This window comes from Periplaneta americana, chromosome 2 (genome assembly GCF_040183065.1).
Source record: "Periplaneta americana isolate PAMFEO1 chromosome 2, P.americana_PAMFEO1_priV1, whole genome shotgun sequence".
NCBI classification, from domain to species: Eukaryota; Metazoa; Arthropoda; class Insecta; order Blattodea; family Blattidae; genus Periplaneta; species Periplaneta americana.
Genome location: NC_091118.1, coordinates 21,722,204 through 21,744,955, shown reverse-complemented (window position 1 = coordinate 21,744,955; position 22,752 = coordinate 21,722,204). Strand labels below are relative to the sequence as shown.

General features: G+C 34.2%; 1 protein-coding gene across 2 annotated transcripts in view; it reads right to left on the bottom strand.

The window, feature by feature from the left end:
- The window catches only part of LOC138716094 (very long chain fatty acid elongase 4-like), a 53,996-nt gene extending 31,953 nt beyond the window's left edge, over positions 1-22,043 (bottom strand). Inside the window, exons 1-3 of one of the 2 annotated variants that reach the window (XM_069848955.1) lie at positions 21,916-22,043; positions 8,417-8,487; positions 2,786-2,976 (exon numbers count right to left, since the gene is read on the bottom strand). In XM_069848955.1, the coding sequence (XP_069705056.1) occupies positions 2,786-2,976; positions 8,417-8,453 (228 nt within the window). In that variant the 5' untranslated portion in view covers positions 8,454-8,487; positions 21,916-22,043. The remainder of the gene's footprint in view (positions 1-2,785; positions 2,977-8,416; positions 8,488-21,915) is intronic. The other variant, XM_069848956.1, reaches the window with a different exon arrangement.
- Between the last annotated feature and the right edge of the window lie 709 nt (positions 22,044-22,752).

The following is a 22,752-nucleotide window of genomic DNA, read 5'->3' as shown; positions in this document are numbered from 1 at the left end:
TAGGTATAATTTTTATTTATTTATTATTATTATTATTATTATTTTACACAGTCATTACTTTATTTTTCCATTAACACTAATATCTAGGTAATTGTCATTGTCTCAATGTAACACGTGCTGTGCTGATCATACTAATTGTACTATTCCTTTAGTTGTGAGATTATATTCATATGTACTAATTCTTTTTTTTTTCTTTTAACTTAATACTTGTATACTAGAATGTATTTTTCTGTTTGTGATTATGTATTCAGTCTCTTTTTTTATTACATATATATTTTTTTATTATTGTTATTTCAAAGTTAATACTGATTGTGTATATGTATTCAATCTCTCTTTTCTACTTAATTATGTTTATTATTATTTTTTAGTTCATATTTGTATACCGGTATGTATTTTTTCTGTATGTGATTTGATCCTGGTTGAGTGGAAGAAAAGGCCTGATGGCCTTAACTCTGCCAGGGAAAATAAAACTACTATTATTATTAAAACTATTATTAACCACACTTGAGTGCTAGTAGTTGGCCGAGAATTGCAGTGAACAACAAAGATCATCTCCAAATTCTCCATCACAAATTCATGCCGATTATCTCTGAACGACTTATACTGTGAAAACGATCTTTCCACATCACAGGACGTCAGACGTGCATATTTAAAGAGAGGAATGTCACAAACACATACACCGTCAATTTCAGCTACAGGCACAACCTCCAATACTTGAGCAACTTTACACATTTTTTTTATATCCACTGTTTTTCCCAAACACATTCTGGAATTTGTCCCTTAGTAATTGTGCTTCTGAACCTGGTAGCGAGTCTAGTTTAATTTCCACGGCATGCACCTCCCTGTTTCAGACAACAGGTTTTTGGGTGTTTCGAGTTTTTTTATGATGTCACACAAAAAGCTTAAATTTGCTAATAAGAAAGCCAAATCGTTTTTTAAATAACCATCTTTCAGTATATCTTGAAGGATATCGATTGACGAAGCCCGATAACAGCAAGTCACAAGATATGTTGCCTTACTTGATAGATATGAGTGAGAGGCGAGAGATTTGTTTAAATTAAATAATGTTCATACCTGAGCTCTTATCTGTTGTGTTTCACAAAAAAAAAATGAAATGAAATCATCTTCAGAAACAATAAACATTCCTAATTATGTGTTGCATGATCTCTCCTCCTTGTCCATGTTAATTTATTCTCTAATAATAACATTGACATGCTGCCTAGCAGTTCTCAGAACTTGAGGCGATGCTATTACGATAATGGATCACGGATACACCACACAGCGCTTAGAAACACGAAGCAACCAAGAATTCTTAAAAAAAAAAAAGATAACGTACTTCTGAGTGCTATAAGTGATTTAGTTTTAAAATATTTAAAAGTTTTTGTTAAAAAATTATTTAAGTAAAAAACTCCAAGATTTATGTTTTTATAATAGATTTCCTAAAAATATGTATTTATATAATTTTTTTGTGAAAATATGTGTTTTAGTGAAATAAAATTCGGATTTTAAACTTGAAACTTCATGTTCGGAATTTTTAACTTTGTTAATTGTGAGAGAATTTGGTATCCCTACCAAATTGGTAAATTTAACAAAAATAACCCTCTCCAAAATATATAATAAGGTAAAGATACAAACAAAACTATCTGATAAATTCTTAACAGTAAATGGGGTGAGGCAAGGAGACTCCTTATCTACAATTCTGTTTAATATCGGCCTTGAAAAAGTCATTAGGAACATTGATATAAATTTTAATGGTACCATATTTAATAGGACCAGACAGTGCATGGCCTATGCGGATGATATTGTGGTCATGAGTACATCTCTTGGAGTGCTAAATGAAATAGTAACCCAAATTCAAACAGAAGCAGAGCACATGGGGTTAAAAATTAATAAAGAGAAAACTAAATATATGAGAAACATAAGACCAAGTGGCGTTTGTAATAAAGATATTATAATAAATGGACAGAAATATGAGGAAGTAGATTCTTTTAAATATCTAGGAGTTCTAATTACCCAAGAAAACACTGCAGATGCGGATATGAGACAAAAAATTGCTGGGGGAAATAGATGTCTGAGAGCCCTTAACAAAACTTTGAGAGCAAGATGCATAAGTAAAAAAGGAAAACTTACATTATATAAAACAGTCGTAAGACCAATTGTGCTTTATGGCAGTGAAACTTGGACTCTGTCGAAGAAAATGGAACAACTGATGACATGGGAAAGGAAAATTCTAAGGAAAATCTATGGTCCTAAATATGAGAATGGGCACTGGAGGATTAGATATAATACAGAACTGAAAAGTCAATATAAATCTCCAGATATTGTTGCTGAAATCAAAGCCCGTAGGTTGGAATGGTTAGGACATGTAATCAGGATGAATGATCAGAGAATACCAAAAAAGATTCTAAACACAAAACCAGAAGGCAGGCGCAATATTGGCAGACAGATACTAAGTTGGTTGGATGGAGTGGAGGAAGATTTAAGGACTCTAGGCGTGAGAAGTTGGAGGCAGAAGGCTCTGGTTGGACAGGAATGGATCAAGATCCTAAGGGAGGCCAAGGCTAGACTACAAGGGCCGTAGTGCCAAAGAAGAAGAAGAAGAAGAAGAATTGTGTTTTATCACACGCAAAAAGAACATTTAATTACATAGAAATCCGCTCCTTAATAATGATGATGATGAAGGTTAAACTATCGTTATCTGACGTGACATTTGCCTTGTAGGCTATCTATGAACTGTACGTTAGGACTTAATAGGTTCAATGAAATAGGCTACAATGTCACTTACCTTGGTGACGATAAATAGATTATACAAGGCTAGAAATAAGTTGTAAACGACGAGGATGGCTTGTAGGTTGTAAGGTTTTCGTTTAGCCATGAAATCCGGTCCCACTTTGAGGACAAAAACGAGGTACGCCGCCACTATACAAATTATTGGTAGTGGTCCTTCCATGAAAAGCCAATTCTGAGTCTCAGGGTCTGTAAAGAAATCAAGAAACGTGAGATCATTTTCTTAAAGACTCAATTTAACTTTTATTTTTATTTAGTTTGTACGTGCTTCGACATTTTATTGAACTAGGCCTAGGCCCTGTACTGCTGTTGAGATTTGAAACCAGTTTTTCCATCGATGGAGATATAGTATGAAGTTCTTACCTAAGAACAGATATATGGATCGCCAGTTCATATGGAATAAACTTGAAACAACTTATGATAGACATTCCAACAAAAGTCCATACGTATTATAGTGGAAAGTACGATTTGCGTCACTATACATGCACCATATTTTATATTAATATTTAACAGCGGCATAAGTAGATATATCGGTATTTGATAGACTTTCCCACGGAAAACAGTTATATAAAAATATGAACTGATTCCTATCTCTGTGAATAAACTATGTTAATTATACATGATTATAAAATAAGGGCACAAATACATACAACCAATACAAGAAATAGCCTAATTCAAATGTCCATATACCATATTGTGGGCTCAGCTCAAGTTTGAATACAAGTTTTATTACTTACTTACTTACTTACTTACTTACTTACTTACTTACTTACTTACTTACTTACTGGCTTTTAAGGAACCCGGAGGTTCATTGCCGCCCTCACATAAGCCCGCCATTGGTCCCTGCCCTGAGCAAGATTAATCCATTCTCTATCATCATATCCCACCTCCCTCAAATCCATTTTAATATTATCTTCCCATCTACGTCTCGGCCTCCCTAAAGGTCTTTTTCCCTCCGGCCTCCCAACTAACACTCTGTATGCATTTCTGGATTCGCCCATACGTGCTACATTCCCTGCCCATCTCAAACATCTGGATTTAATGTTTCTAATTATGTCAGGTGAAGAATACAATGCGTGCAGTTCTGTGTTGTGTAACTTTCTCCATTCTCCTGTAACTTCATCCCTCTTAGCCCCAAATATTTTCCTAAGCACCCTATTCTCAAACACCGTTAATCTCTGTTCCTCTCTCAAAGTGAGAGTCCAAGTTTCACAACCATACAGAACAACCGGTAATATAACTGTTTTATAAATTCTAACTTTCAGATTTTTTGACAGCAGACTGGATGATAAAAGCTTCTCAACCGAATAATAGCAGGCATTTCCCATATTTATTATGTGTTTAATTTCCTCCCGAGTGATACAAGTTTTATTAATGGAATTAATTTTTTTAATAAGTTTCCTATCAGTTAGAAATCTGCCAGACGGAATTTTTAAACGGATTATACATGAATGGCTAATTGTAAGACCTTTCTATAGTATTAATGAATTTATTGAGTGTGATATGAATGCTTCTTTTTTTTTTAATACATAACTGATGGTGTTATTTTCAGTTCCTTATGTATTGATCTTTGGTAAATAAAGTATTATTATTATTATTATTATTATTATTATTATTATTATTATCATTATTAATTTCAGTGTAGCATAAAAAGTGCTCCTGTAAAAAATTATTTCGTTATAGTATATCGCCATACAAGCGTGGTAAGGGCTTTGTAACAGAATCGGGGAAATGTTAGAGAAGACGAGGCGAAGTCAAGTCTTCTGTATTTCCGAGAGTCTGTTATGAATTTAACATATGTATTGCATACTATTTTTGACCAATCTTAATTAAAAAATATATTATTATTAATCATTTTAAATTTAAATAACTAGTTTGTTTTTGGACGCTAACATTTTCATGTGTGATCGCCGTTTATTTGTCGATAGGTGTCATTCATTTGTTATTATTCGTACTTGTCGATAGGTGGTATTCATTTGTTATTATTCGACGATTGTGAAAATCTTGTAATAAAATAAGATATAGAAAGTTTAGTTTTGTCTTCAAAGAAGTAGGTAGGCGACACATTAATTATACATCAGTGTAAATGAATTGCATACCGGTATAAGTTAATGCTTAAATACGTATTTTACTCCATGGATGTTTTCGCATTCAGCCACGATCCCACGATTGGCGCTCAGAGCAACAACCGGAAGTCGTCAGAAGAGGTTTTCACGCGTACGTCTTTATTAATTCCAGCTTTCTTACAAATCTTTCTTACAACTTACAAGGCCTACCAACAACATCGGTAAGGTTGTTAAAAATCACGATCGGCCAAAAAATGATATTAGCTACGGATAAATCCCGAGTTTGGAAGATACGATTCCCTTCTGTACGCGTGACGTAAGCAAAAATTGTCTTGCACTGCTTGCAGAACGGCAGAGTAATTTGTCTATGCGCGAACCATCACCTTACTGGGAACTTGGGCGTAACTAGTATAATTTAACGAAATAATTTTTTTATATGGGCACTTCTTTATGCTACACCGAAATTAAAGTTGACATAATTTCTTGAGAGAGAGAGAGAGAGACAGAGAGAGAGAGAGAGAGAGAGAGAGAGAGAGAGAAATTTGTTGATACTTTTATTTGTTTTCCGTGGGAAAGTCTATCAAATATCGATGTATCTACTTATGCCCCTGTTAAATATTAATATAAAATATATGGCCAGTTTGTCCAAGTAATGTTTAATTTTGCTTAACGAATGTTAAATTAACAGTGTGTTTATTTTTAACGCTTTGTTAATGTATTTTCCATTTGTTCAACATAATTTTATTTAAGATAACCAACATTTAACTATAACGTCTGTTAGCACTATTTTAACTACTCAACAGCAGTTTCCACACCTGTGGAGTAACGGTCAGTGCGTCTGGCCGCGAAACCAGGTGACCCGGCTTCGAATCCCGGTCGGGGAGTGGTTACCTGGTTGAGGTTTTTTCCGGGGTTTTCCCTCAACCCAATACAAGCAAATGCTGGGTAACTTTCGGTGCTGGACCCCGGACTCATTTCACCGGCATTATCACCTTCATATCATTCAGACACTAAATAACCTAGATGTTGATACAGCGTCGTAAAATAACCCAATAAAATAAAAAAATAATAATAAATCAACAGCAGTTGGTAATGATTCTACACATGTAAGACAATTTTTGATTGGCTAAAATTAATCTTTAAATTCTATATTATAGAGTGAGTCATGAAACTTGCATAAAATGACAACGCTCCATAAACAAACACTTTACAAATGAAAGTTGAAGGTGACGTGATGAATAATAATTACAGAGTAAGGTAATATTTCCTCATTGCTATTATGGATATGAAATACGAAAGGAATAAAAATAACACTGATCTCCAAAGTATTTTTTAAATGTTATATTACCAGTCATATGTTAAACATTCCCTAGAGAGAGACACAAATGATTAGTTTCGCAACTTCTGTTCGAACAGCTGTGGAGACATCGGCCATATTTAACTAACTGTTAAACGAGTTAACTGCCAGAAATCCAACGTTTAAAATTAACAAACCGTTAACAATCTGTTAAACCAAACTGGTGTTGAAAACACACAATTTTATTAATTAACAAACTGTTTAGAGTTTTAACAGTCGTTAAATTTTCTAACAATACTTGGAAAAACCGGCAAATAGTGAACTGTATTTTTGTTGGAATGTCTATCGTAAATCGTTTCATGTTTATGCCTTTTGAAACTAGAGATTTTTACGGATTTACAATATATTTAACTCATTAAAACAAAACTAATGAATTTAAATGAAAATAGACTTCACAGAATAAAGTATCTTCTACCCTCTATACATTTTTTCGAAGAATTATACAGTTATAAGATTTCTGCTGTCCCAGAAACTTTGCTGCGGTACCTGGACACTAGGCCTATTCCAGAATGCATTCCAATAGTGGAAGAAGAGCTGGGAGCTATGTATTAACCACGAAGGGAATTTCTCGTATTTTATTTTGTTTTGTGTTGTATCATTCGTGTATGTTGCGTTTGAGAGCATGTTCTCCTTCGTTGTACCATTTCTTGTATGTTTTTTCTTGACTTTGTGTGGGAGTTTGTCAGGTTTGTGTGTTTTGCTTGTGTTTATTTGCTTCTTGTGCTTCGTTATGTTCGTCTATAGCGTTGATTTACGTGTATTAACTGTGTTTTCGCCTGTTTCTCCATTTCTGTCCTTTTTGTGGACGTGAGGTTTCGGCAGATCCTTATGTGTAGTATGGACACATGTTTAATCCTCATTCCAGACTACCAGGGTGGGAATTAAGATTTCTGATGAATGGGGGATAGAATCCTAGATAGAGAATACCATACATAAAATTATTATTATCCTCATCCGATACGGCTCAACGCTTGGTCGCACTGAGTTGCTTGTCTTGCATCTTGATCATAATAATAATTATATCCATTCGCAGGCTTAAGATAAGATGTGTAATTCCTAAGTTATTGATTGTTATCAGCTTGCCGGTGATGATGATACATTAATATTATTTTCTTTGCTTACTTTATACTGTACTTTATAAAGTGTACTTGTATTAAAACAATTATATTTTTTCAGGAGGGGATAGAAGTTATCCCTGACAGAGATGTTAATATGAACTTATGAGAGGGGGATAACTTTCCAACCTGGGGGGGGGATTCCCCCATTCCCCGTTAAAGGCTGGTTCACAATAAACCGGAAACGAGAATCGGAACGAAAACGAAAACGGTAAAATTGTTAAAATGTGTACATTTAAATGTGAGCATTCACAATTAACGAAAAACTTGCCGGAGCCCGGGATCGGGAACGGAGAGTTGGCCAAGTTTCAACTTTGGCGTTCACGTTTCCGATCACAGCCCACTAGATTCATTCTATTGCCATCTAAAAGCTATTTTGTCGTCGTATATTTTGTAGCAAGAAGACCGTGACATATCCTATGCATTATTTTGTTCTGTGCTGTGCATCATGGAGCAAGTTTTATTTGATGAGATTCTAATATTGAGTGTTGAGGAAAATCCTCACGTTTACGTTAAGCGGCGCGCCTCGTATAAAGATGAGAAAATGAAGGAGAATACGTGGCTTTCAATAGCTGCATCTTTGAACACTGATCGTAAGTGAATCATATTTTATTACTGTATTGGTTGCATTACACATTACATATTCATGCTTCAATTCAATAACTACTGTTGTGTTCATTTTTGTTCTATTACAAATGTTTCTTCTGTAATTATTTTACGTTATGGTAGACTTAAAATAGGTTGTGGTAATAAATATGCATGAGCATATTTATAGTACCGTACCTAATGAAATGTTTCAGTTGAAATTTCGAAGTTGGTTAACCTGTGCTTATGTTGGCTGCCTTGTACTCATGACAGAACGCCATTGGTCAGTTATACACAAATACCATCAGAATAATATCGACTTTACATATCGTTATTGACATGAATATCGATATGCATAGTCGTCTACGTTCTCTGTTTATTGTGAATAAAAAAATTTCATATTCACGTCCTCTGCTTCTCGTTTTCATTCTGGTTCTCGTTCCCGGTTTATTGTGAACCAGCCTTAATTCGCACTCTGCAGACTACAGACTACAGTAGGTACTCACAAGTACGTTGTCTGTAGTATTCCTCGTATCCGCTCATTGCAGGAGGCGCAGTTGTCGTGGAGACTTAGATTCTGAAAAGAATAACCCATGTCAAGTACAGTAATTGAAGTTGAACACCGATGTTTACTCAGGATAATTTGGCATGATATTCGGTCACATACACGAATTGTTTCTCCGGTAACTGCTCGTTAAAATGTTCAGATGAGCCTCGACTCTTACGATCAGTATTAAGGATTTCTTTTTCTGTTTCTTCGTTTTAATCCTTCGAAAACATTAATAATCCTACGTTAAACAGTTGCATGTTCCTACCGCTATTAAGAATTTTCCGTACATTAGTAATGTCTTATACACTATCTACCAAAAAGTAATTGGGCACTGTTTTTGCCCCTTTAGAAACTCGTGGTACCACCTCTTGTTGCTATAACAGCAGCCACCCTGTCAGGCATGCTCTCCACTACTGGATGTTCATTTCAAAGTGTGTCATGACGTCACTGTTGTGAGTCGGAGATTTCAAATATACAGAATAAAGAAATATAATTACAAAACAAAGAAAGAGAAATACAAATAAAATAATACAAGCAATATAAAAAGAAGATACAGTAGTATTAACAAAATTTGAGACCGAATGAGCAGCGCTCGTGCTCGGTCGCAGTTCAGATATAATATTAAAATAAAAAATAATAATATAAATAAATAAGTGAAATAAAATAGGAACTAAAATATAATTACAGCGGTAATGGAATTATATAATATAATATTAACACTATAGAAGAATAATATCGCACGTGAAAAGTAGGACTAATATATATTTCAAAATTATAGAATACAAATATAATATAGGTTGATTAATTCATACACATAGGCTATAAATTTATTTAATCAAATTGAAGATATTAACACGTTTCTAATTTTCTTGTTATATGTTAGTGGGTTACATGTTAGAAGTTCTGGGTGAATGTTAGTTAAAGCATTGTACAACCGAGGGCCAAAATTTATGCTATGCTTTAGACCAGCAGATGTGAGACATTTAGGTTCTACTAATGTTGAATTAATATTTCGTCCTGTGTCATAATTGTGTGTTGATTTGAAGCGAGTTTCAGCTTTTATGTCAGAGAAGTTGCCTATTAATCAAGGCGTTCAATCTGAACTTGAGAACGTGTACGGTGTAACTTGAACGTCGTAGCAACAGATGGCGGTCTGTACTGTCTGTGTGCTACCATAACCTCTTTCGAACTGTGTTTTGCGCGGGCAAGTCGTACGCAGGGTATTTGTTATCATCGGTTGCGTACGGCAACATTCCACAACACAAATCAAATTCTCCGTGTCCAAGTTGACCGACCAAAGTTAATGTCAACAAATACGTAAGTAATCGTCTTAACCCTCTCCCCATATCCTGACAGTAAGGAAAAAACCCACCTCAGTACATGTTTCCAAACAATTCACATTCCTGCCACTACCGGCGTTACCGTACATATCAGTAAGTACTCTTCAGAATGAACGCCGTACTTGCTAGGCAACTTCTCTGACACATACGTAATACACCTCTGCGGAAGTGTAGGAAGATTAAATTCTCTAGGCTCATCGACTAGCCATATGACGGCATACAGCGAGCCATGACACACTTTGAACTGAACACCCAGTAGTTTGTGTAGGATATCCACTGGAATGCGTCGCCATTCCTCTTGCAACATGGCACTCAGTTGGACAATGGAAGTTGGCCGCATCTCCCGAGACCTCAATCGCCGGTCCAATTCGGCCCAAAGGTGCTCAATGGGATTGAGATCAGGACTCTGTGCAGGCCAGTCCAACCAGTGAACATTATTGTCTGCATACCACCGCATAGTAGCCGCCGAAACATGGGGCCAACTTCCGTTGTCCAACTGAGTTCCATGTTGCAAGAGGAATGGCGGCGCATTCCAGTGGATATCCTACACAAACTAGTGGAGAGCATGCCTGACAGGATGGCTGCTGTTATAGCAACAAGAGGTGGTACCACGAGAGTCTAAAGGGGCAAAAACAGTGCCCAATTACTTTTTGGTGGATATTGTATTTTATTTACTTTAAATATTATTTTTATATTTACGAAGGTCTATATTTATCATTATTGTTAAATGTTTTAAAGTGCTTTATGCTCGACCATGCCGAAATGTAGTAATTATACACCTGGTAGCAGTCCTTTAATGCATGTCATTAAAGTACACCTGCTCATTAAAGTACAGGTCTTCAGCCAATGATAACTCAGCTTACATGTGTTCAGCCAATGACAAGTCAGCTTTGTGCCGTTATAAAACCGCAAGTATCGATTATTCTCGGATATGCAATCGAAAGAGAATTAGCGAAAAGTCACGGAGGCTGGAAATCCAATACTGTCGCAGAAGGTTATGTTCTGTTACTATAATAATTAGCGTTAATTGTAAATAATATTGAAATAAATTCAATTTGTCATCTCGTTTTTCAATGTCGAATTCAATAATCAAGGTTATAATATTATAATATTATCAAGTTTAACGGGACTACGTCAAGGTCAATGACATTATTGTTCCTCGGAAAAAATCAATACTTTCGCGTCTGCGCACATCTCACAATTCACGACCTAGAACAAGGTCACTTCCGATCTTGTCAGATACAAATAAAATGTATACATCTGAATACCGGTAATTTCAAGTTAGAAATATGGTCGAGCATAAAAAGTCGTATGAAACTCGCCTATAATGGTAATTAAGAAGCTCGTATGAAAATTATGAAACTCGCTTGCGCTCGTTTCATAAATATCCATACTCGATTCTTAATTACTATCATTGTAGGCTCGTTGCATAATGTACTATTATAAGACGATTATTATACATAGGTCATTAAGAAACTAGTGGCAATACTGCTAGTATTCAGTTTTTCTATTGCTGACTAATGTAGGCTTGCAATGTGATATGGAGTGGTGCCTGATATGTGTTATCTGTAACTTATAAGTGGAGTCCTGCGTTTGATTACTTTAACTGAAAAATAGGCGTACATGATCGTTCTAGTTTCGCTCTGTGAGTAGACGTTTTCAAGGATATAATAAGGTCATCTTCCAGTTCCGTTCAGTTCGTGTGTCTGTATTGTACTTATTAACATTCCATGGTATTCATACATTGCTTCACAGATAGAATATGGAACAAGTCAAAAAAACTTAATAGTACTATAAAGTCTTAATTTATGGTCACAGTCTAGTTGAAATATATACAGAAGAGCTTTACAATATAGTCTACTAGTACAACACAACGTTTTAGTATCAATTTCATGAAGCGTTATTGAATATCATGAATTCACCTACAGAATAGAAGGCGTGAGAAATTAGGTACTTCTATAATTTGGCCCTAAATAATCTCATGTTTTGAGTTAATATTGAAATACAGAGGGTGAGAATAGTAGGCTATTCACGTACAAAATATAGCTTATTCTCACGTGGATTTAATAACAAACTAAATGCTTATTTAAAATAACCTTATGGATAACAGAATATTATTCTCACAATAGGAAATTAAAACACATATAGGTTCCAGATACTCTCTCTTTTATAACGTATTTTTCATCAAAAAAGTAAAAGCCAATGGTAATTGTTTTTCTCCTATTTACAAAGTTTTGAGCATTTAAATTGAACTTTTTAAAAGATATATATATATATATATATATATATATATATATAATCAAAATTTAGAAGTAAACAATACGAGTATAACATGTTATTGAAAAGATTGAAATCTGATTATCCACAATTGAAAATGAGTTAATATTGAAATACAGAGGGTTGTTTCCGATCTCTGGAAACGACTTTGAATGACGTCATGTGCGTCAGTAATCATATACGACAGCTGAACTGCGGCGAGAGGTGACAGACCAGTAGTGAGTGATCTCATAGTCAGCGATGACCAAAACTCGAGCTGCAATGATTATATGCGACAGACAGCCTATGAAGTAAGAAGACGGAGGAGTAGTAATATACGTTACAAGAGCGGTATGTTGGCGTTTTCATGGTCGAGGAAAAGATTGAAAAAGCGAAACGTAGTTGAGCTTTTTTAATTTCCGAGAAAGTGAAAACAAACATACCGCTCGTGTATCGTACATTATTTTGTGCGAAGATCGTTTATTACATACCTGAAAGAGGAATTTCTAATTAGTTGCAATGAAATCTCCATCTTGGTTTCTGTTCAATGACGGCAACTTTTAAAAACTAAAATATCTATCTTCAACATTGTTGCTATAAAATGTTTTCTGTGTTTACTATACTCCAGCAGGCCGTGATATAGTCTGTCTTCCCCCCCCCCCCCCCAGTCTATAAATGCGAACTTAAAACAAACGGTAAGGTTATGTAATTATTTATTTTTCATTTTAATATTTTAACAATATTATTTATATAACATATTGCAGTAATAACATTCGCATCTGGAATCTTGTTGATTTTTTCACGGCTTCCTTAATGTTACTTGTATCAGGAATGCAATAAGTTTCGTGGAGTAGTAGACTTTACTTAATTTTTGCAAATATTTAAAAACAATAATTAACATTGCAATTTAGGTGAAATTGCAGTGGTAAGTTTCCAATTTATAATTATTACTATGTTAAACGTCTCTAAAAATAATATGTTAAAAGCCTAAAGCAGTAAAATGAATGTCGCGCTTAAGCGGTAAGAAGAGGGAAATTGTTATGTGTGTTACGTTGGGAATACTGAATGTGGTATTTCACACTTACCGCGTATTGGTTCTGTGCGGAAAACAAGCAAATACGCACGATCTCGCACAAAGGTACTTTGCATGAAAACTACAACCAGTGGTGGTTCCTGTACTGACATCTTGATCAATCCTGCTGTTAAAAATCTCAAGCTTTTCTGTATCAGTAATGTCACTGCTGTCATCAAGAGCCAGTGAATAATATACGGCTTTTCTTGCTTCTCTTTTTTAACCTTCCTTTTGAATATAATCAGCAATTTTCTAAATTATTCTCTCGATACTTGGTCGAGAAATTCGCAGTTTTTCAAAATTAAGAACTTTTTATGGACAAGTTACTTAAGCTATTTTAATCATTACTCTTTTGAGGAATTCTGTTCTATTAAAAGGCTTTAGAGCACGAGATATTTCAAACTGCAATAGGTAGCTGACTTCCTTACATTTATTTATCTTATCTTTCTCTTCCTGGCTATGATTTAAGACATGTCAATTCCTGGCGTTTAACAGTTCGTTGGCACATAATATTGAATCAGTTTTTATACAATATTATTATTAAATGAATAACTGATAAATAGTTACCCTCATCTAAAAATTAAGAAGATTAAAATATTCATGCACGTACAGAAGAATTATAGAAACACATACTTACTGGTCAGTAATAATAATAATAATACATTATTCAACGTGGCAATTAATGTTTCTATATACTCCTAATTGAACCGTTGAGCAAAGTAAACATGTTACATTTTGTCTGACATAACAACAAAAAATTCTCCTTCTCATTCTTTGCGAAACCACTTTGGTCACCGCTGGTCTGAGTGCACGGTGTCTCACAGGAGCAATGCCCAAGAAAATCGAGCCGTTTTGGGAGGGGTACATTGCGATCCTTTCCACTGCCAAATACAGTTACGTGAAAATCATAGGAAGCTGCAGAAAACGTGATTTCGTTATTTCCAAGAAAGGCATCTTCTGTGTAGGCTACTTAACAAGACTGGTCAAGCTCGGATGACATTAATTTGTATTATCTCGAAAGGTGCGGCTTGTGGCAGGGAGTGGATTTGCTTGCTTTTTCCCCTCTGGAATTAATTCCATCCATGCTCTCCTGTCTTTAAGGGGAGAGAATGGTATTTTTAAAACTTTTTTCCTATTTGGTGTACAATATTAATTTTTTGTATGTAGAGAGCTCATAGCTGTGGCAACTCAACCAAATAAAAATAAAAAAAAAAAATATTTGGGGGCCCAAATTTGAAAAAAATATACCCAATGCAGGATTGTACTAAAACCGATATATCTAAACCGTTTTTAAAGATAGATTCAAACAGTTTTTTTGCAATGTATTTGCAAAAGCATGTTCTACAAACTGTCTGTAACATAATTTTGATATTAGTCCCTACATTTGTAAAATAAGCAATTAAAATTTAATGACAATTTTCTGATTTCCTTTCTTGCAAACAAACGGACGTATTTTTAAAATGAAATAAATTAACAAAATTCTCTTACAGAGAAGAGTTTCCTAATAGTCTAAAGAATGTGTGTACTAAATTTCATGCATGTATCTTTAATAGTTCAGAAATTATATCCATTTTTGTCTGGCAATATAGCAAAAAGAATGAAGTTACTGGAAACCTATAAAAGCGGGCGTGTGATTTAAAAATCCATAGCGCAGAAAGTTTAAAAATGACGTCTCAACATCCGATAAGGGCACAAATATCCACAAAATATTATGCAATGCATTTCATATATATCAAAGGGTATTTTAAAGAATTTTTTTTTGTTTTTTTTTTTTTGAAAATTTGATTTACCGGAAACAACAATAAAAGTGGGCGAGTGATTTAAAAAGCCATAATGCAGGAAGTTTAAAAATGGCGACTCAACATCCGATAAGGGCACAAATACCCACAAAATGTTACGCTATGCATTCCACACATGTCACAGATATTTTAAAGATTTTTTTTTTAAATTTACTCGTTTTTCACCAAAAAATACCATCCTCTCCTCTTAAGAAAGGGAAGTCATTTGACGGCTCACCCTGCAGATGAAGATAAATTTGCTAGCCTACAGCTGTTATTCTTAGCACTTAGGTGACTTATTAGTCTTACATAATGCAGTGACTATAAGACATCTCTAAATAGGTATGGTGGGAGCTACTGTAAAATTGATACCAAGACAGAACTGGCCTTTTGGTAAGTCGCACAAGGTCTAACTGTACATACTTTATGTTAATTACATTAATTATCTACCTTCGGACTGTGAAAATTTTCCTTTTGTTTATCGCTACTTTTCCTAAAGTTATCTGAAGAGCTAAATTCCGTAAAGTGTCCGTCAAACTGAATCTAATTTCTTTGTGTAAAGTGGATTCTCTCTATTTCTTTCAACAAAGCCAAGCTAATGACTCGACGGATTCCGCAGACTGCAAAAAAACTTGATATTATGTTGGAAATATAAGGATGTTAGCATTACTTTCATGTCAAAACATCTAGAACTGATGTTTTAGGGAATACAACATTTTAACTTTTTTCTTTCTTCTTAAGATTTTATAATATTACGTTGAGTTTACTTCAATAAAGGCTGATGGTAGATTTTAATCCATCTCCGTGATTGTGTCCTGAAGAACAGTCAAAAGTGAACTACAAACAGGTTAGGCCTACATCCTCAGAACAATATGGGAACCCTAATCCACTCGTTTAGACGATTGAAGAATTTTCTACCCTTTTCCATGAAAAAAATGTTAGTGCAAATACTCGTGATGCCCCACTTCGATTATTGTGATATTCTGTTTACTGACCTAAGCGTTACTTCGGCGCAGAGACTACAATGTGTTCATAATATGTGCGTCCGTTTCGTCTGCAATATTCGCCGGGCTGATCACGTAACGCCATCCCTCGAAATGTTGTCCTGGCTCCGTCTAGAAGATCGTAGGAAAATCCACTGTCTTTCCCTTCTCTTTCACATTTATTGCATTTCTCCACTCCTGTCTGTCTTGCGTCTCGTTTTCAAAATTTATCCACCCATCATAACCTAGACACACGATCACAACACTCCTCAATATTATCCATTCCCTCCCACCGAACATCCTCATACTCATCTTCTTTCACTGTGGCTGTTCCTCGACTTTGGAATTCCTTACAGAGTAATGTCAGGGACTGTCAGACATCAAACCAATTTAAGAATAGGCTAACGAAATATTTTTCTAACAATTCTTGTTAACAATAATAGCTGTTTCAAGTTTCTCAATGTTTAATTGTTATATATATCACAGATAAATATCTAAATTATCTCATTATTATTATTATTATTATTATTATTATTATTATTATTATTATTATTATAACTATTTCTTACCAATGTTTATTATTGTCACACTAACATTAGTTATCCAATTTTCATTATTTACTTTCATGTTGTTTTATGATCTAGATATTAATGTAATAACTATGTAAGCAATTGTATCCTATTAGAATTAGAGTCTGGCTGGGCGGAAGAGAAGGCCTACTGGCCTTAGCTCTGGCAGATTAAATAAATAATAATAATAATAATAATAATAATAATAATAATAATAATTATTATTATTATTATTATTATTATTATTATTATTATTATTATTAAAGGGCCACTTACACTGTTTGGCCTGTCAGGAATACACTTGCTTGCTTCACAAGTAGACCTAAGTCTATAGGTTAGAATGTAATATAGATGTTGTCTCATAAGTTATATCGGTTCTGGAGGAAAATTTTATTTTTGGAGTGTGTGACAAGAAATTAATCCAATCTTCAAAGTAAAGGGCGTTATATTCTATGCTCTTGAGGCAGGTCTGCTATCCCGCAACGATACCAGTTTATGACTTTTTATGCAAAAAATTAGGTGATATTTATTTTAACGGCTTCCAAGTTTTGGAAATTTCTTCCGCGCAGATCGAAACAGATGGTAATCTGAAGGCGCAAGAAGAGGGCTACATGGTGGCCGTGATATACCTTATTTTATTTCAAGGAGTGCAGTTCGGTGGCTCCTTTGAACACCCATTTACAGATTTATGACTTCCTACACAAACACCTCTGACAATTCCATCCTGTCCCCTCGTCCCAACATTGCACAGTTGCCACAATCCTGATGACCCTCGAAATTATGCAGTGAAACTAACGGGATTCTTGGAATTCGGAAAAGATGTGGCAACTCTGCCTCCACGTGGATTTGACGGTAACCTGTCAATTCTTCTGAACGAGGGTTGTGATTGGTTACTAACAGAAGACAAGATTTCCGTCACAGTAAGGAAGACATTTATTTATGATAACCAATTAGTAGTGGGCAGTAGAAAGTCTGTCGGCAAAGTCCTTTCTATGAAACTGCACTCCACGAAATAAAATAAGGTATAACAGTTCGATTCCTCGAAATTCCCGGACTTTTTCGATGGTTGTTCGAGAGGTAAAGGGTCTCGCATTGTCCTGTTGGAAGATTATTCTATTTCGATAAGGGAAATTCAATATTTTTTTCAGCAACTAATGACTCTTTCACCTTGTAATTTGACATGCTCAGTATTCACTGCTTCTGCAATTACAGACTATTTTCAGATTTACTTAAAGTTCGTCATTATAAGTAATTATCATAACAAAAGTGGCCGTTTTTATGATAATGTCCACAAATATGTATATTTCTGAGCCATTGTTTTTTTCTATTTATTCCTGAATGTCAAATGAATTACAATCTCGGAAACGTCTACAATAAAAGTATTTTTTTTTCAGTTTCTTATGAGAAGTTAATTTTTTAATATTTTTGGGCAAAAAAAATTAAAAACTATGAGTGTTAGAGCAATAATTGTGGTTCATCTTGTTCACATGTATGAAAGACAGTTGCATATAAATTTTTACTGCGGTATCTTAAAAATTTACTGAGTTATTATAAAAATGGTTTTGAAAAATACAAGTTACGGGAAATTAACGTTAAATATACCTTATGTGTGGAGAGGTAAATAATAGCACGCTCATACGGTTTTGGTCACATCTACCAAAATATTGTATATATCGTAAAAATTCCTTTACTGAGATAAAGATAAATGTCTAATCTTTATATAAAAGTAAATTTAAAAACGACTCTTTTTTACCCTTAAACCTGTAATATGATATGATATAATATGATAAAGTCACTTACCTGATTTTTTATTTAAATGTTTTCATAATCACTTAAGTATCTTTGTCAATTATTTTTGAAGTTTAAAATGAAGATGATAGATCATTTTTATTTTTAGGTATAATGCTTATAGTATCCTTACCGGATGTAAAACTAAGGAAAGTTTATGTAACAAGAGTGTAATTTTTTATTTGTTATTAAACTTTGATTGTCATTTTCTCAGAATCATATTTGTGTCACCTACCTGTCTTTTGATCTCAACGCATCAAATTGTATCTTTTGAAGCACCAAGTTTTTCTGACAACGTACGAGTGTTTTTTTTTGTGTGATTTTGTTCCAGAACTCTGCTTTTATTGTCAATATACCATACTTTATCTCTCCCAGAATGTTGTAAATCCTTCATATTTCCTTCTCTACTATTGAAACTTTGGTATCATCGTTGTGCTACACTCTCACTAACGACACCTTCACCCTCGACTTCACATAATTTTCGAGCCCCAGCAGCAAATTTATGCTCTTGTTTTCGGCAGTGCCTTGGAAGGACTCCAACCTCAAACTTTATAACCTCCATGTTATATTATTTGTATTAACAATTCACGGCTCCACGTGCTATCATACAATAATAAGCACAACGTCCTGTATATTTCATTGCCCAACTAAAGGAAATATTTAAAATTGCACAAAACACAAAAAAAAAAAAGAAAACATTACTGATGATCCGATCTATTAAGACGTAAATGAATCACCTCATTATTTGCCCTACACATTGAGATTCTTGTCTTCTACCTCAGATATTGTAATATTTATAACACTTCAAAATTTGAACTGACTTTTGAATGATCCTCTACATGTCCCAAGTTTTACAAAAATTCCATGCAAAAGTGCTCTATATAGTCCATCGTTGCTTTCAGATTTAGGACGAATGTATGTAGGCAGTTCATTAACGGTTTAGCTGAATATTTTAGTATTCAAATTGAAGAACGATAAGAAATCTATGGAAATTATTTTAAGAATATTTAATTTAAATGACTTATCTACATGGAAGTACGAAAAACTTCCAGTTTTGAGTTACTACAACGGTATCCATATGAACAAACGTTTCAGAGTAAGTGATTAGGAATTAATTTGGTATCTCATTTATCGATATCGTCTTTATTAATTATTTTATAATGTACAAAAATAGCGTTTGAGACTCGTTTATGATATTTTCATACTTGTTTATTTAACGACGCTGTATCACTAGATTATTTAGAGTGGTTGAGATTGGTAATAGCGAAGTTATATGTATTTGGCGAGATGAGACTGAGGATTCGCCATAGACTACCTGGAAAACCCAACCAGGTAATCACTCGAAGCGGGAATCGAACCCACGCCCGAGCGCAACTCCGGATCGGAAGACAAGCGCTTTAGCCGACCGAGCTACAACGGTGGCTTATACATTTATTTTATTCCAAAACATTAACCTTAGTGAGTATCTATACCAGTGATCGCCAAAAGCTGTGTCGCGACACATGCCCCTGCCTCCTCTCAAGCGTAACCATGGCATCATACCCCCACCCTCTGTTTACAACCTTCACTTCGATATAAGTAAAGACATTTATCAGCAGCGGACGTACGCATGTAATGTGACAAGTGTGTAGGATAATATGTTTCGAGGTCTCTTCGAAAACAGATAAGTAAAAACTTAATTTTAAGGAGCATGGGAGGAATGTGCAGATGCCAAAAATATGAGAGACTTAATTTGTTGTAAAATTTTAAATGAAGTATAAAACAACAATGTACGTTGTCATTCTTCTTGTTATGAAGACTACCTTACCTGTAAATTGAATATTTCATTAATAAACGAACAATAAAATGTATTGCTTCTATGTCGTAATCGGGGTAAAATACTTCGACGTTTTCATTTATAAATAAACAATAAAAAAATGGCTTCTATGTCTTAATCGGTGTAAAATACTTCCACTTTTTTCGACGTATGTACTATAATTTGAATATTTAATTAATAAATAAACAATAAAAAGTATCGCCTTCTATGTCTTAATCGGAGTAAAATACTTCGACGTTTTTTTTAGTATGTAGTCAATGTAGTGTAATTTACAACTTCGTGACCAGCCTGGTATGTTCTCCTAATTTAAAATATCTGCTGATGTAAAGTACACGTTCTTTTTATGGTAAATAAGAAAATATATTTATCTTATTTCATTAATAATACAAAAATAATGAATAGGAGGATAAAAAATTAACATGGAAAAAAGTGAGTATAGTTAATAAGTATAAGAATATTATATTGCTTTTGTTTTTTGGTCACACAGTCCGTCTCTGCACTGTAATTCACTGCATTACTTGAGGAGATACCCCTCTCCCTGCGATAGTGGTGTGCGGGTTTGCATTTCTATTACGTCACAATTTCGTGGTGTTTGGCAACCACTGATCTATACTAATAATAAATCTGTAGCCGAAATTTTTCTGGTAATTTTCGATTTTCCAAAAATAATCGGTGTTAACATGTATAATTAACCATCGTGAAACCGAAAATAGCTTTTTTGAAATTTTTGTTTGTATGTTTGTCTGTCTGTCTGGATGTTTGTTACCTTTTCACGCAATAATGGCTGAACGGATTTCAATGAAAATTGGAATATAAATTAAGTTCGTTGTAACTTAGATTATAGGCTATATGACATTCAAAATACATTATTTAAAAGGGGGGGTTATAAGGGGGTCTGAATTAAATAAATCAAAATATATCGCTTATTATTGATTTTTGTGAAATATGTTACAGAACAAAAGTTTCTTTAAAAATGATATCCGATAAGTTTTATTCTATGCAAAATTTTGATAGGACTGATATTAAAGGATATACAAGACTTTTAAAATAACAATACAATACATTTTCAGTGCCGCCTCAGATTATAGCGTTGTTGTTCTTACAGTAACTCCTACGTGCAAAATATAAAATTTTTGAGTAGGAAGAAAAACACACATTTATTCATTCCATTACGATGGTACATAGGAGATCGTGAATTCTTACTTTTTCGAAAGAAAGAAATATAATTACATATCACTATATATGCTGTATCACTATTTAAGTTATTTGAAGAGTTCAGAACCATAGTGGGCCAAGTGCCATTTACTGAAGACGTAGAAAACAATGGTTAAAATAATTCAATGGAAACATATAGCAAGTAATATAAAGTATACACATTAAAACTAAATGATATGTCAATGTTCATTAAACTATGGTTGTATGTAATAAAGAAATAGGAAACATGTTAAAGGAATTGTCATTGCACCAAATGAGTGGTCTCTGGATCAAAATGATCGCAATTATTTCAATGCAATTTAAATTAAGTAACATATTAAACGATTTATCCTTCTATCAAGCACGAATGTTCCCTGGATCAAACGTCCTATTTTAATTATGTAATTACTTTATATTTATTTCTAACGGGTGCAGCGGAGCGCACGGGTACGGCTAGTAATATTATAAACTAATTTTTAACACTTCTTGAACTCTGAGTCATCTCAAAAATTGCAAATCCGAATTTCGAAAGATTATTTTCTTTATTCAGTAGCTGTAGATGTTCAGCGGATTACATGGTCTGAATAGTCAACTCTGGCCTTAGAATGTCTTTATGTGTCAGGAGTTTTAGCGAAACTGAGGATAAATTTCTTACTTACAGGATACCAGAAAGCCAACACTCGTTTTCTTCTACTTGGTGTGGTTGATCACTGAAGAAAGATTATTCTCTCCGCTCGTAATGTCACTCTCTTCGATAAGGTTCGTACATTACTAAATTATGTTTCTTTAACAGTCTAGCAAGGAACTGTTGTTACTTATCTCAGCCTACGTAAAAGTTAATTTGTATATGTAAATAAGGTGGTGACGTATTATCATGGTCGACCGATTAAATATGAGTGGGTTTCTTCTAGGCCTCCCATTGCTTTGTTCAAGGATGATATTTTGAAAAATGTATTATTTAAAAAATAATAGCCTGATATCTTAACATACAGCCATTGTATGCAACCATTTGCTGCAGAATATGAGAGGGGATATCAAGATACTAGACTTCTCTCTGCTCTTCAGGCATCCAACAATGCACAGAAGTGAAGCATGTAAACTAAAATAACTGAGTCCGTTGAAAACCGGTAACAGGCCTTATGTTTGCTTCTTGTTTGCCGAGTCTCTGTAGAACCGAAGATTCCTATACTTTTGTGCAATCGTTCTCCTTCCTTATAAATGTTCGCTGATTTGAACAGCAACACTCTTAGTTTTGCTAGCACTGAAAGTGGTGGAGGATCATGATAGTGACCATGGCAACAGCAATTAACATTGGTAGAACTACAACAGGAATAACAGCAATAATAGAGAAGGATTATGGTAGTGACCATGGCAACAGAAATTAACATTGGTAGAACTACAACAGGAATAACAGCAATAGTAGAGAAGGATTATGGTAGTGACCATGGCAACAGAAATTAACATTGGTAGAACTACAACAGGAATAACAGCAATAG